This window comes from Acomys minous (assembly GCF_964271855.1).
Source record: "Acomys minous genome assembly, chromosome: 10".
NCBI classification, from domain to species: Eukaryota; Metazoa; Chordata; class Mammalia; order Rodentia; family Muridae; genus Acomys; species Acomys minous.
The window spans coordinates 96052682-96069313 of NC_140491.1; the positions used below are offsets into that span (position 1 = coordinate 96052682).

General features: G+C 43.9%; 1 protein-coding gene across 12 annotated transcripts in view; it reads right to left on the reverse strand.

Annotated features, from left to right (window-relative positions):
* RBMS1 (RNA binding motif single stranded interacting protein 1) overlaps window positions 1–16632 on the reverse strand; it is a 224000-nt gene that overhangs the window by 31968 nt on the left and 175400 nt on the right. For all 12 annotated transcript variants that reach the window (XM_084798493.1, XM_084798495.1, XM_084798496.1 and 9 more), the window contains 3 exons: window positions 16395–16453; window positions 10926–11017; window positions 411–568 (listed from right to left, as the gene is read on the reverse strand). In XM_084798493.1, coding sequence (XP_084654619.1) covers window positions 411–568; window positions 10926–11017; window positions 16395–16453 — 309 coding nt within the window. The remainder of the gene's footprint in view (window positions 1–410; window positions 569–10925; window positions 11018–16394; window positions 16454–16632) is intronic.

Here is a 16632-nt window from a genome sequence, read left to right on the forward strand (position 1 = left end):
TGCTAGGTTTGTAGAGTCTAAAACTTCCCAAGGCTTGGAAAAAGTTTTACATGTAAAGTCGCACATACTAAGTCTATAGTACAACTGGATCCCTTGACCCTGGCTTGGACATTTCCTGCCCCCCCACCTCTTTCTCTCTCTAACTCTCCCTCTCCCACCCCCTCTCTTTTTATTTTATTTTATTTTTTATTTTTTGGTTTTTTTTCCAGACAGGGTTTCTCTGTCCTGGACTCACTTTGTAGACCAGGCTGGCCTTGAACTCACAGCGATCAGCCTGCCTCTGCCTCCCAAATGCTGAGAATAAAGGCGCGTGTCACCATGCCCAGTGGCTTGGACATTCTCTTTCCAGCCATTTTTCACTTCCTAGAGTGACTTACTATAGTTAATGAGGAAGAGGGCAGCACACTCACCTGGCAAAGCCAACACCACGGCTGGTACCACTCGAATCACGTAGAACCCTTGTAGAAATAACTTGTCCAAAGGGTTTGAGCATATTTTCAAGTTCTTGCTCATCCATGGACAGCGGCAGGTTAGAAATGTACAGGTTGGTAGGATCTTGTTCCTGTTGCTAAAGCAGAACGGAAAGTCACCCATCACTTTCCAAGAGAAGGGAGACATTCATGGCAGCATGGTTTTATTCAGCCAGGGGCTCTGCAAGTCCTTCAAGTGCTACATAGTGAAACCGGGGCATGTATCAACACTCAAGTCACCCTGGACACTTGGAGATAGTGTCTGAGTCCCGAACCACCTGCACAGGCCAGACATGGTCCCCAGTGTCATCCTCAGCAGATGTGAAAGTGACATCACTGGTCTGCACTGAGTTGCGGAGGATGCTCTCACACATGGGCAACTCCCACAGCCTGCAGTGATTCCAAAATTGACTAAGCACTGTGTTCTCAGAAGTCCAGTTTAACCTCACTGTTAACCCAGGAGGCTACTGCTGCTAATAATTCAACTTAGAGATCTGTGAAGGAAGATTCTGGATCAAACCTGTAGAGTCCAGTGCAGGTTGGGTACCACTGCCCTCCACGGGCCCGTGGTAGAATCCACACTACGTTATTTTTGTTTGTTCTCTTTTTTGATACATGGCCTCATTATATCACAGTCCCCAGTGTCAGCTTTCTGTATTGGGATGAGAGATGTCTACACCACCATAGTTGGCTCCATTCTTTTTTGAGACAGGGTTTCTTTGTGTAGCCCTGGATTTCCTGGAATTCACTCTGTAGACCAGGCTGGCCTCGAATGCAAGAGATCTGCCTACCTCTGCCTCATGAGTGCTAGGAGTAAAGGCATGTGCAGCCACCTGCCGTGGCTACTATTCTATTTTAAATAGTGGTCACCAGAGAGAAAAGGATAGCTTTTAACTTGAACCAGAAACTGTAAGCCATAGCAAACGGTACGGCACAGGCAGAACAGATTTTAGATTCCAGAATGGACAAGGAGGATAGGCTGGGTCAATCTTTGCTCCACAAAAGGGTCATCTGTCATCAGCCCACAGGTCAGCGGACTGTGCCAGCCAGATACTGGATTAGAAATCCAGAACTTCAGGCCCATACGGCACCTGCAGAACCAGAAGCTGCACTTTTAACAAGATGCTCAGCTGACTAAGATCCCACATCAGATCATTTCCCACTCGGCCTTCCTTTGTTAGGTCTCGGCTGGAATCAAAGACACACGACTGTGTGTTTTGATGAGCACTGATGACGACCTCAGTGTGTGCATATGAAGAGTGTGGTGTTGAAGTCACCAGGGAAAGCCTTCCTGACAACAAGAACATTTTTCTGAGTAAGTCAAAATTTATCCATGCAACCGAGGTCGGGACAACCTTCATTGCAACTTTTCTTTTGATATTTCCCTTGCTTCTTTCTAGTTTTGAAGATGAAACCAGGGCCCTGAGCTTTCTAGGCAAATATCCTACCATGGAACTGTATCCCCAATCCTCCAATTTTTATCTTTACACATTAAAGCATGAGCTGACTTCTCTTTAATAAGTGCTATTGGTAAAGTCATTAATTGATGTCTTAGCCTTTGGCAACAGAATAATACTCTCATTACGGCTCCCTCAATTTCTGAGGACACACTGTTCTAAAGATATATGTGATGCACTGTGCATGTTTGCATATGTACAGTCTTTCTAATACATCTTAGCAACAATTAAACCTGAAGCGAAGTTTTTCCTTTCATATTAATTTTCACGTAACGACAAACACTGACCTTTTGTGCTCTGTCTTTTCTGGAGCTGTTAAGAGTGCTTGCCTGCCATCAGATCCTAGACTTGATCCCTGTCACAACAGACATGACTGAAGAAATGGATGGGTGAACAAATGACGTAATTCAGTCTCCCACAGAATGACATACGTCCTGGTATTCTCAAGAATTAAAAGTCAACAAGGACAGAGGTACGGACAGACAAACACTGCCCTTAGAACTTCCTGGCCCAGATCTGAAAAAAGACAATGCACAGACAGGCTGAAGGAACACATGAGTGACTTCGAGCCCAGATGAACCTGAAGCCAGGTCCTCAGAATGAAAAAATGAAAAATTTCAAAATGCTGAACAGCAGCACACGACCAGTCCCCTTCATTAACCACTTACAGGCTAGTCAAGCCAGCACCTGCCTTTGCTTCAGCTGAGATTAGAGTTGTTGAGTGTGGTCCCCCTGATTAACCTGATGCTGGACAAAGCATCTTATTGTCAACGAGATAAAGTTTATCTTTAATGCTGAAAACATGCAAGTTATTTAACAGACGCAGGGCCAATGATGCGTGCAGTGTTTCAAGGCAGAAGGAAAGAGAGTAAGGTTGGCTCCAGGTGTTGAAGTTTTCAATTTCTCTCCGGGGCGGAGAGAAATCCCTCTATTTCCACTTCCGTTGCCACCTCTAGTCACTTCACCCAGTAAACTGCACAGTTCCTCCACAGGCCGTCCCATTTGGGACCCAACCTCCCAAGACTCTGAACCGCTGTTATTTGTGGAAAAATACAAGCTGGGTGAAAATAAGATCCATTGGAAATAGCTTCAGAGAAAAAGGGCTTTCCCAACGCATCCCAGACTCTCATGACAAAACAACTATGAGCCAAGTCCCGCCTTCTAGCAGCTTTCAGATCAGTACAGGTGACAGAGAACAGGTGCTCTGGAGGCTTGATATGTACACATCACGGTGGGAGGATGGATGGAAACTCCCTTAAACATGACAGAGTAGCCGGGCGGCGGTGGCGCACGCCTTTAATCCCAGCACTCGGGAGGCAAAGGCAGGTGGATCCCTGTGAGTTCGAGGCCAGCCTGGTCTACAATGCAAGTCCAGGACAGCCAAGGCTACACAGAGAGACCCTGTCTCAAACCCCCCCTCCCAAAGAGAGAGAGTAAGTGTGTTGAGAGAACAGAGAGAACTGAGAACCAGTTGAGACACTGAAGCAGGACTGCGATGCGGTCCCCAAAGAGCTTGGCTTTATTTTGTCAGTTATTTCCCCCACTCCACGAGTGGAAGGCAATGACCACATAGCCTTGCTCTAGCTACAAAACTTCCTTGAAGCCCTCTGCTTGGAGTCCATGCCTATGTGTCCCCTGCCTCTCACAGAGGCTGAGACAAGAGAATTGCTGTAAGCTGAAGGGCAGCCTGGGCTACAAAGTGAGTTCTAGGCAGCGTAGTCTATAGTGTGAGATCCTATCCCAGTATCGACCCCCATCCAACAAAGAGTTAAACTTTACTTTCTAGTGTGCAACAATTTGAATTCTTAGAGACAAGGTTTGTAACCTCACACCATTAAGTGACTGATACTTCAAGGGGACAAATGTTTTGAGATGCTTCCTTCCTCAGAGGTGGATTAGGACAGAACGGAGGAGGGGCTGTCACTTGATAGCCACACTATACAAGAGAGGAAGGCTTCAGGGGCACCAAACCGGCTAAGTAAATGTCGTGGAAATACTTTTTAGACAAAGATAATGCTGTAGTGACCTGAATGTGTTATATAAGAAATGCACATTAAAACTCTTTCGACTTTTGAAATTATGTTATAAAGATTTCAATGACATTTGCAAGCATGCGCAGAGAATTTGCTACATATTCAAATATTTTAAAAACAGAGTTGATGAGGTAGATATGAGAACCTTCTCATATGTATTTTACTTGCTTCTGGGATGAATATTAATAAAAACACTGAACACTTTTATAGGGTTTTAATTTAATTTGAAGGTTTACCAATAGGAGGGGGAAAAAAAACCAAAAACAAAAAACCCAAACCCTCACTCTGATAGAGCAGCATGCAATTAACTAAATATACGTAAGTATTTCCTATGACTTTAAAAATAATATCCTGGGCATATGAACTCAGGGACCTTTTGCGTGCTAGGCGGGCACTGTACTGCTGAGTCATGTACCAGGCCTGCTAAGGTTTCTGGCATTTGTTTCCCATAGCAACAACCTTGTCATTTAAGTTTCCTCATTTTGGGATGACCATCACAGCTAGTATTATGTATCCTTTCTCTTCATGTGGTCGGCCTGTCCTGCAAACACTACCCACAATGCTATAGTTATTCAAAACTTAGCACGCCTTTAACCCCAGCACGCGGGAGGCAGAGGCAGGCCGATCGCTGTGAGTTCGAGGCCAGCCTGGTCTACAAAGCGAGTCCAGGACAACCAAAGCTACACAGAGAAACCTTGTCTTGAAAAACCAACCAATCAACAAACAAAAACCCCAAACAAACAAACCAACCCCCACAAAAGAATGGATGGAATGAAATGCCAGGCTACACACACCCTAATCAAATCCCCTAAATGTCCATGAAGGCTCATTATTGCAAATATTCATAGGAAATGGGACATAAAGTACTTATAGTAATTGGTGGTGTTTTAAATGAAGATTAGTCCCTTTAAAATCAGCATCAACCCTAAGTGTGTCATTATGTCTAAATAATAAATTGCCGTGTCTGAAAAAAGTTATTCTGTCAATTACAGGTAGCCAAGAACAGTGGGTGCAGAGGGCCTCTTTATGTCCCTAGGCACAGATGAGGTTCAGGAGTTTTTCTAACGCGTGGAAAAAGAGGTCCCACATCGGCTGTGAGAGGGCTAAATGGCACTAATGCTCACTTGAGTAGAAAAGCCAGGCTCGGAGGTCTCGCATGTTGTAAAGCACTCAGTCACCATCTGAAAGAAATTAACAAAACCCTCCCTGCGCTTCTGGAATGGTTCCTAAAATGCAAGAAAGGGACCTGGCAAGAGGAACAGACATCTGTTTTCTCTTGTATTGAATAGGCTCACCCACCAGCGGATCGCCGCGGATGGGTGGGTGACTGCTGACTACCCAGAGCATGGTGGGCCTCTGGGTAAGGGGAACTCATTTCCTGCTTATTTGCCGGCTTATTTGTTGAGAAAAGTGTGCAAGCTTACCAACCCTGATGGTCGGCTGGCCCCCAGGTAGCTTTAGGAGGTGACAAAGAATGGCCCTACAGGAGTCACTCTGTCATAGGTTATCATCCTCAGAGTCATGCCTTCCAGCATTTTAATTGTCTGCGTTTCTTTTAATAGAATCTGATGATGATGATGATGATGATGATGATGATGATTTTCTGTTTGGAGGCCGGCTCTCACATCTGTACAGGCCAGGCTAGACTTAGACTTACTATGTAGTTCAGGCTATCCTCAAACTCACAGCAATTCTGCCTCAACTTCCAGTGTTGGGACTGCAGGCATGAGACCTCGCACCTGGCTTAGAATCTGAATCTTTTGTTTAAGAAGACAACACACATGTAAAGCATCTGCTACGCCTCACACACACAGAGGATGTCCAAGAGGGCCCAAGGCCATTTCTGGTTAAGTTTCATCAAGGTTTATTTTCAAGCACCCCTTTATGAATTCTTGGTGTCTATTCAAACTTGGAATAACAACTTTTGCTTAATTAGTTAATAGTTTTAATGACAAATGCAAACGCTTTGTGCCCTCCCCATGGCAGGTACTGAGCAAGGCTGTGGAGATTAGAGCACGAGTGAGAAACAGTCACCTTAACGTTCTCAGTTTAGAGTTTTGAAATTCTGTTTCAAGTGCCCCCTGCGTGTCAGCAACATTACATCTCTGCCTTCCCTCCCACTTGGTTGTTTCAGATTCCACAAGAGGGAGAGACCTGAATCTGTGGGTTTTGGATACACTGTGGCATCTCGACTCATTCACAAGGAGAAAGTGGACAGTGGTTGGTCCCTTATAACATAACCACAGAAGCCAGCCTTAAACTTCCTCTATAAAAATCCTCTCCCAGAAAGATGTGTACATCAGGTAGACCTTGAGTGCACCAGCATAGAAAATTAAGTCCACACTCAAACCCACAACTTTAAGGTGGAGAGCCAAGAGACCGCCTGGCATTTAAAGTGCAGTTTGTAACTTTACAAATAAAGTGAAAAAGAGTGGAGTTTGTAACTTTAAAGTGAAAAAGAAACCAGGTCTTAGAATTTACATTCTGCAGAATGATGGCACACAGCTAGCATCCCTGACCCTGTGCACCAACGATGGAGAGTCACATCCCTGAGCCAGCATGCAGACTAAAGCCCTGAAGTCCTTGACTGGAGCTTGTTCTTAACCTTCAAGGAAGCTGGCATTCAGAGTGCATCACTGATATGATCTACAGAGTCAACCTATACACAGCCCTGCTCTGAATAAACGCATGGTAAAGATTTCTTCCAAGCAGAGCCTATCTAATATACTGCATCCCTTTGTATTACAGATGCTAGGATGGTATTTAGGAAACAATGCTACAGAGGCTTCAGCATCTTTGAAGGTTGATAAAAACAGGCTTCTTTCTAACTCAGTTTCGACAGCGGGCGTCGGCGCTCCCAGGATCCATCGTGAGAAACCAGACAACCTAGAGGAAGCCTGCAAGAATCCAGCTGTGATTTAGATGAGGATGCACGGCTGAGGATCCAGCTCTTATCTGGAAGAGACACCGAGTCTGAGAACGACACTCATGTGGAGAGAAAGGCAGCCATGTTCTCAGCCTCCACATGTTGTCCGCTACCCTCTTGTTGCCAGCTGAGCATCAGGGCTGTTAGCAGACCCAGAACAAAGCTTGATCGTACCCTCACTACCTTGCTGTACACAATGGGTCTATGTCTGACTCAAAAGCTCAACAACAGAAAAGGAGACGGCTGATTGAAAGGGCCTACGGGAATGCCTGGGGAAGCAATTACTCTCTTCCTGGTGGTTGGCAAAGGTGGATGGGAACTAGGACTCACTGGAAACGGGCTTGGTAGTACACTAAATAACCCTAGCACCAGGAGGAGGAGGTGGAAAAAGCATCATCCTGGGCTATGTGCTAAGACCTCTCAAAAACCCAAGAGAAGTGACCACACAGAATGGTCCTAGAGTGAAATTCCCCAAGGAAAACTGTCTACAAGGCAGGGAGAGATAGCTCATCAGAATAAGGCTGAAGGGTAGCTTGGGGGGGATGGGTGATAGGTTAGGGAGAGAGCTTAGAAAAACTCAGAGTTCCTCAGGAGAAAGAACATCAGCGTGTTGCCTGGAAGATGACATCACCGTTAGGCCCATAAACCTTCCTGTTCTTGGCTACTGCTCCAACTCTGATGGGGTTAGAAAACACAGCTAGGGAGCTGAGAGAGACTGGAGAAAATCCCACCCTGCAAAATTACCAGTGGAGCACACCTGACTCGGGAAGGGAACTGTCACCACTGTTACCTGGCACTCAGAATTCCTGTGAAATAGGACTGCGTAGTTGAATTTTAAGTACTGCACAGCATACATTGATAATCTCTTCTTGAAAATAAGGGCTTAGCTTAAAAGTGTTAATCAAATGTTAAAATATTTTACGTTATTTTAGTAAGGAAAAAAAAATGATACCGTGTACACTAGTCACAAACCTAACCAATCTTCTAAAATGTAATTAGATTTAGCTACAATGTAACTAAGCCCATTCATCACTCGTCCACCTACGTATTCATATAATAAATGATTGTTGGCATGGAAGCCTTCAAAATGCTGCTTCCAGATCATTAAATAGTCAATATAGTTGCCGGCCAATAATTGCAATGCAGGCTGTGAGCTTCCCCAGCCCCTCCCAAACCAGCAGCATCCAAGGCTCAACCTATTTTGTAGGGCTCTAGGGAGTTCGTGAAATCTCTGTATATGACCCCACAGTCTACACACCGCTTCTGAACCATAGTGAGACTCTCCCACCAAAGATTCTTATATAGATGTCATATTGAATGAGGTTGGACATCATGGATACAGACAGGAATGGTTGTAAATGTACTGAAAGAGATTTCCTGTCTGGTGTGGTGGTGCACACCTTTAGCCATAGCACTCAATAAGGCAGAGGTAGGCAGATCTCTGTGAGTTCAAGGCCAGCCTGGTCTACATACATATAAGCCAGGACTACACACAGAAACCCATAGGTTTTCAACACCAACACTGGACATTGCTCATAGGAAGGCAATCATCTGAAAACCAGGATGCTTTCTATTTCCCGTTTGTCTTAATTTTTACTCTGGAGGTGACCAATACTCAAAGGCCAACACAGTGACAAGATTTGAGGATTACATGGGGGAGGAATACTTAGAAAAGGAATCCTTTTGATGAATCTCTGTTGACTCTTGTAGTCAAAGTATCCCTAAAACTGCAGCAGGGGTAGCGCTGTGAGCAGCTAGCTTATCTCTCAGGTCTCTCTGTAGGTGATGTATGTTTTCCTCTCAGTCCTTCAACTTCTACAAGCCTTCTTTGCTGCACATGTGAACATTGCTCAGGAAGTAATCATGTGCTTCTACTCAGAAGTAGCCAAGGACGGTACCCAATTATTTTCCTCTGCACTTCAGAAAGCCTGGTAACAGAAACTATTGCTCTTTTGAAAGGAAGACTTGAAATAGCATACTGCTAAATTTTAGGCTTGAAAATAGTTGCCCCAACAACTGATACAAGGGGGGAAAAAGCCCCACATGATTATCTTCATAGATACTAGGTGTAAGGACATATATCATCCAGACTTACACTTGGTGTATAAAGACCAGGATATAAGTCCTGGTGTAGTTATTACGACTCTGAGATGTGTTCAGTGCTGAATGAAATTCCCGTTACTGCACACAACATCTAAGAGATACAGGTGCTTTAAGGCTCACTTCTTTCCTGATTCTTACTTCCTTTTAATAAAAAATATGCTTACTTGAAAGCTATATATGTCTGGAATCTCAGGAGTCAAGAGGTGGACATGAGGCATCAGAAGCTCAAGGTCACCCTCAGCTACCTCGGGAGTGCCAGGGGAGCCTGGGTAATGTGAGACCCCGAACTCACAGAAAGAGAAAAGGCTCTCCAAAAGCAGGCTGGAGGCGAACAAGACTTGTAACTACCTTGGATCAGTGATTTTCCTCATGCTAGACTAGCTTTACCAAGTTCATCAAGTTCATCATCATCTAAGGCTGTAAGCATTTTACACATGTGGATGTGTTTGCACATGCGCTACAGTGCGCTTACTGGTATCAGAGGAGGAGTTGTAGGAGCTGGTTCCCGCCTTCTACAGTTCTGGCTCCGCGGATGGAACCCATGTTATCAGGCTTGGCAGCAAGGATGCTTATTGGCTGAGCCATCTCATCATAAGCATGCAGACTTTGACAAGGAATCAGAGGTGAAAAGGAAACACGGACTAGCCAGTTGTCAATCCATTCACATTTTTATGTGATGATGTCTTGGATTCCAGGTGGGTTTGTTTGTCTGTTTCTTGTTTTTTGTTTTGGAGACAGGGTTTCTTTAGGTTTTTAATCTTGCGAGCAAACTAGCAAATGGGAACACAACTCACGGAAACCATTATGTCCTACAGTAATTAAAACCCATGCATACTGTGCTAGAATGCTTATGACGCATGAACATACGGTCTCCGTTTTATAGTCCTTGAGCACTTAGGCATACTCCTCACATGGAGGAATACTTGAGCAGAATTCCTCAGCCAGAATGATCAACGTTCACTGGAAACAAGTCATGAATTAAGCCTACATAAAACTACTGAAGGATAGGTTTGTATTACATAAACAACAGCATCTAAAAATCATCTCCCTATTATATAGGTAAAATGGCACCTATGGCATACATTAATAGCCAACCTTTCATTTATATGGATCCATGTGTGAGCCAATTACACATCCCTTCAAAACATGACACTCTGTGCACAGCTACCTTTTCTGCCTAAGTGTGCGTCTGTGTGCAGAGAGCAGGAGGTTGATATCAGATGCCTTTCTCCATAGCTCTCCACCTTACTCTTTGACAAGATCTCTCTTCCTGGACTTCACCAAATCAGCTAGACTGGCTGGCTAGCAAGTCCACGGTCCCCTCCTGCTCCCTGTCCAGCATGGAGATTGCTGGGCCTGGCTTGCTACAGCCCTGCAAGACTCTGAACTCCAGTCAGATGTTTGCATGGCAATCACTTCACCAACCAGACATCTCCCAGTTCCCACCTTATTAAGATAATCTGTTCATCGCACAAAAGAATGGGTTTCATTATGACATTTCTATACGTACATACTATATGTTGTTTCTTATTTACCCTGCTCAGTCCTTCCTTCTCCTTTTTGCTGGTCTCCCTCTACCCCTCAAACAGCTTTTCACTCCGCTTTGGAGACAGACATAGTCTATTGCCTTCTCTTTGAGGTGTGCCTTAAACGGATTAATTCCTTGGGCAATGAATTGTAAAGTTCTATTTTTAGAAAACAGTGTCGATCTTAAAGCCTTCTGTGATTGCCCACAAAAATCAGGTGTGCTATTTCTGGATTGACTTACGGGGTTAAACAATTTGCCATGGAAAGCATATGTATTTGTTAATCCTCCTTCAGAATATGAGGAAGAAAGCCTTTGTGTAATTGCTGTTGCTGAGGATGCCCAAGTGCATTCTCTGTGTTTGGAAGGATGGAGGAACTGCAACCTTCAGGAGTATGGGCCTCCACTCACCTTTGCCATCTGAGCCTGGACTCCACTAGCCTTCAGGGCAGAGACAGCTTTCTGGGCTGCTGCAGGACTGTCAAAGTCAACAAAGCCATAACCTGAAATGTAAAAGACACTCTTCTTAAGCTGTTACCTTTAAAAAAAAAAATTATTTATGAGTGCTCTATCTGCATGTACACCTGCAGGCCAGAAGAGGGCATCAAATTACATTATTGATGGTTGTGAGCCACCATGTGGTTACTGGGAATTGAACTCAGGACCTCTGGAAGAACAGTCAGTGCTCTTAACCTCTGAGCCATCTCTCCAGGCCCCTAAACTGTTACTTTTTAATGGTAGAAAGTGTTAAAAAAAAAAAAAAGCTAAGGAAAGGAAAGGACTTCATTTTGATTCTGATAAAGGCAACAGAAGCGGATGTGTCCTGTGGGCACAAAGGTACTGACAACCGTAGTGCAGTGGCTGCCTCAGGTCCTTGGAAGCACACATTGTGTGTATGGAAGGGGGGAAGGGGACATGCAGCTTTGAACTTTGTCTTCTCAAAGATCTTCTCAGGTGTCTGGTAGTAAGAAAAAAAAAAAAACCCTAAAATTTAAGTTGCTAATCAGGGTAAAAAAATAATGATAAAGGGTTGTTAGGGGTATTATGAAAGACAACTTCAGACAAGCTTTTAAAGGGTAAAACAAAAAAGATGAAGCTGGGCTGGAGAGATGGCTCAGAGGTTAAGGTCACTGGCTGCTCTTCCAGAGGTCCTGAGTTCAATTCCCAGCAACCACATGGTGGCTCACAGCCATCTGTAATGTGCTTTGGTGCCCTCTTCTGGCCTGCAGGTGTACATGCAGGTAGAATACTGTATACATAATAAATAAATCTTAAAAAAAAAATCTGATTCCTCAATTATTCTTCAAAAAAAAAAAAGATGAAGCTATCTGACTCAGCTAAAAAGTGACAGAAACAAGAATTATATATTCTATAGACTATGTCTTAGTTTTCTAAGTTAAAATAAGTGTAAATATTTGATATTCAACTATAATATAAATTTTAGTACCTAGTTAATATCACCCATTTATCTAAAAGAACAGTTATCTCCCTTCAAAATACACGAGAGAATGAAAAATGCCTCCAGATAGCCAAAATAGTTATTTCATCCATCTCAGTGCAAAGTTTAAAGACAGTTTGCAACAGAGTAAAACATGGCCACCCAAGAAAGGCCACTGTACAGAACTTTTACCCGTGGTTTCCACAAACACTGTCAGTGAGCACATCACCTCTGTTTCCAGGCCACAATAAATCGAAACAGGAAATTAGGGGGTGGAGGGCTGAAGTGGGCAGGACTGAGAAATATACACATGGATGGCACCTAGCGATGCAGAATAGTGCAAAGGACTGTCACAGAACCATCAGAAGTTGCTGCCTGAAAACCATCAGTTTTCTTTTTTTTTTTTTAAGATTTATTTTATTTTATTTATTGCATATGAGTGCTTTATGTGCAGAAGAGGGTATGAGATTACATTATAGATGGTTGTGAGCCACCATGTGGTTGCTGGGAATTGAACTCAGGACCTCTGGAGGAGCAGGCGGCGCTCTTAACCACTGAGCCACCTCATCAGTTTTCATTGCAGCAACTCCTCCTACACCAAGCAACACATAAGTACATTTAGTGCAGTTCGAAGGCCTAGCTAGGAGCCTAGCCCAAATACCAGCTTTTTTTCTGAACTCATGTCAATTGTGAAGTTTTATTTTTGTATAGGTAGGGTGTCTCTATTGTACATGTGTGCCTCCATGTGTCTACGTATATGTACATGACTTATTTAAGTTTTTGTATGAGGCAAGGTCTTGCTATGCGGCACAGGCTACCTTGGACCTCCCCACTACTCCTCAGCCTCAGGACCACATCTGGCTCTAAAATTAATTCGAAAAAGAGTGGCCCTAGTTAGAAGTTGTGAAGAGGAGGAGGAGGAGCTAGGCCTACCACTGGTATTCAGAAGTTATAAGGAAATAGTAATTTTCAGAGTGTTGCACTGGTGTAAGAGGTCCAAGCATGGAGCAGCGAATCGAAACAGAAACACTCAACGCTGGCCTCGAAAGTTGCTTCTTCACAAAGTAAGCTGTAATGGAACAGACGATCGATTACAGAAGTGGCTGTTTCAGGAGAGATGGGTGCTGGGGCTGAAACAAGCAGCAGGCTTCTTTATATTACTGAGAATTGGTTTGAGAGGGGCTTAAATTGATTAGCCAGTACAGAAAAAGCCAGGATGGGAAGGGGAAAAAAAAAAAAAAAAAAAGGCTGCCGATCCCAGCTCGAGCAGAGTGCGCTCCCCAGCTGCCGGGTTAGGAGACAGGGTGAACATGTTTGGAGCTCATTGCTAATATGAGTCACGCTTGGATACACAAGCAAGTTCTGTGCCTATCTCTCTCATACAACACAATGTCTGGAGCTCGTAAGTGAACGCCCTGCCTCACTGAGGTGATGCAGCTACCACTGATGTATAAACCTCTCCCGCCCAACGCAGCCACTGCCAACGTATTACGGTAAGCAGAAAGTCTCCGACGGGATGCTATTTGCTGCACTTGAAGTTGCAATATGCTCACGTAATAGAACCATTCTTTTTTTTTTTTTTAAACCATCTTCGTAAGAGAAATACACAACTGTTGCCCTCAGTCATTGTTAGCATGCATTTCTGGTCTTTGTCCAACCCCTACTCTAAGAATTCAGAACTGTATACTGAAGAGAAACACAACAGGTAAGCCATGTGGTTTCCTCTTATCTGTGCTAATTTCAAGTAAAGGTAAGACCCTAGACAATTTTATACAGGGTCTGCAGGACTAATTAGGTTTCATCCTATAAGCAGGGGTGTCGCTGTCTTTGAAGGCGGGGCTTACTAAGCGACATGCAGGTTTGCTTACTGATGCTCCCCCGGAGATAAGTCATCCGGCCCTAAGACCTTTAGGGGTCATAGTTATATTGCTTACTGGAGTCTGCCCCCATTGGGAGATAGCTGGACATGGACAGAGCTTCATTTCTGCTTTGATTTCTATCAAGCACAGGCCTGTTTTTTATCAATTCTTTATGTCCTCACTTTGTCAGTCCAATTTATCCTTACCTTTCTTATGAGCAGCCCCCTCATCTCCCCCACCAAATCTCTCTCCCACACTCTCAACTCATCTCTAACTCAGTTTCTCAGTCAATCCTTTGTGTGCTCTGCTGTCCTGCCCTGGCTATGACATCACTGTCAAGCACTGAAAACCCATTTGTTTGCCAAATTTCGACAAGAATTGAAACATAAAATACCAACTGAATCTTCAATAACTAATGCATCTTACTCAAGACTTATTTTCTTCAGCTTAACTTCGTACAAAAATCAGAGGGCCCTCGGATATGTTTGTGGAAAAGTTTCATGAGTGTCTTAAGATGTCCTGGTGGCATGTGTGAACTTCTTGAATATATTTAATCTCTAAAAATTGTATTTGTGTTTCTTATTTATAGCAATCCTCTATATTCTCTTATTGTTACTAATTTATCTATATTCACCCAAACCATCATATATGAAAACAACTACAGACCACGGCAAGTTACCATGGGTTGCATGTAATCTGGCTTTATTGTGAACCAAACTGCAGACGCTGCATCCCCTTCCCATCCCAGAAGCTAGTGACACAGCGCATCCTGACCCCACAGGGAGGTCTCCGAAGACCAGCCTGCAGGCCTGGAAGGCGTCCAGGAGACTTGCTGGTCTTACCACCAGCTCTGCATCACCTCTACTTGTATTTAGAGGCCTCGAACGTCCCTCCACTTCATCTACAGACACTTTCCAGCCATGCAGCTTTGCGCGGATGGTAATGTGAGACTAGCTGTCGTTTCTTTTGACTCATGCCCTTGCCTTGTCCACACTGAACGCGGGGTAGAATTTTGGTTTCTAGGAAAGAGGCAGCTATTGGAGAAGAGAACACAGTGGTGTCTTCAGTGGAGCATGGACTGGAGAGTTCAGCCGGGAAGAGAGGTTCTTCCCCACTGCTTTCCCACCATTCTGAACTGCCATATCAGATTCCTTTGGAGTGAGAAAGAAAGGGAAGGAGGTATGGTAGGCCAAAAACCATTTATCCACTGTTATTTCTCTGCCGGTTTGAACTTCACTTTTGAGATCAGCTTCCTGCTTTGTGCTTGGCAAGAGCCGATTTTTCTCCATAAAACCAAAAGACATTTTTTTTTGAGTGTGTGTCTCTGATCTCCCAAATCATTTATTGATGTTAAATAAGACTAATCTTGGCAACTAAGTGCATGCACTTCTCCACGCATCTCTCTCTCTCTCTCTCTCTCTCTCTCTCTCTCTCTCTGGTTTAATTCATTTTAAGTACTTACTGGGTACCATTCTACATAAAGCACACTCTATTCACTGTCCCAAGGCAAAACTGCCTTAATATGCCATGTTGATTAAACACGGGCTTAGATATTTGCCACAATGGCTCCTTTAAATCTAGGGACTTTGAAGAGGACAGAATACAATGGAACACTTCAAGTCTAGATTAAAGGCAAGGAGCGGCTTACAAGCGAGGCCTCACCATAGGCTGCGTTTACGTTCCCTGCCCTTTTCATGGCTGAGCCAATGCCCCATCGCCACTACTTGAAAAACTGGGGTCTAATTAATGAGGAGATTTGCCTTCTCCGCCTATTCCTGTCAACCTTGCTTCAATTCCCAGGGTCAGTCGTTAGATTCAAAGTCAGCTGACTCCACTCTTCCGTTTTCCTAGAAATCACATGCCTATTGTTAAGAGGCTGGATCATTAAAAGTCAGATGCACAGAGCATCTGCGCCGCCCCGCTCGCGACGCTTTCGCTGGCAGCTCGAGGAGCTGGGTGAGCTCACCCTAATTGCATGGAAAACTGAAGGTCAGGGCATCAAATTAATGCAGCAGCATATTTCAAAGGGGCTCGTGACCTCCCCTCCCCTGCTACAATTTGGTCAGTGAAAATGGCTCTCTCCTCCCCACCGCCGCCAATACTGTCAACAGGCATTCAGCAGAGAACAATCGGGAGTATTGAAACATGTAATTAAGTACTGCTTAAAACTACTCTATTCTAATTAATAGAGCCAATTTACACAATATGTAATCTTTTCAGTTCTTTAGTTCAGTCCAATGGTCTTCAGTAAGCAGCTCTAATCTCCTCAGGCTCAGGGGAAAAAAAAAAAAGCTATTCTCAAGCTCAGCTCCCCCTTTTAAAGGCAGGGGCGGGAAGCCAACTTGTATTTTGCATGTTAACTCTAATGGCGCCAACCCCTGAATTCTGGCAAACTGCTAGTTGTTGGGTTTCTAGCCAAAACTCAGCTCAGGACAAAACAAACGTAAGCAATATGCTGACATTGCGCAAGACAGAAACTGAGTGCCATATGAGATCTGCTTTTTAATACCACGAGAGGTTAGTTGTGAAACTTAAGAGCGAGCCACCGTCTTCCTACAGCCATGCCTGCCCACAAAAACGTACCTTTGCACTTGTTTGTTGTCTTATCCAAAATTGCCTTCGTGGAGACGATTTTCCCATATCTAAAACAAAAGCGGAAAAAGGAGAAGTTACAAGGAACTCTGTATTCATGTCTAAGTCCAAAGAATACACTTTTATTTTTTTCTTCAAACATCTGCAAACTTTAGAGTACAAAATGTTCTTTACTATGGGGAAACACAATGAGAATTCCAAACTTTAAACCAAAAAAAAAAAAAAACAA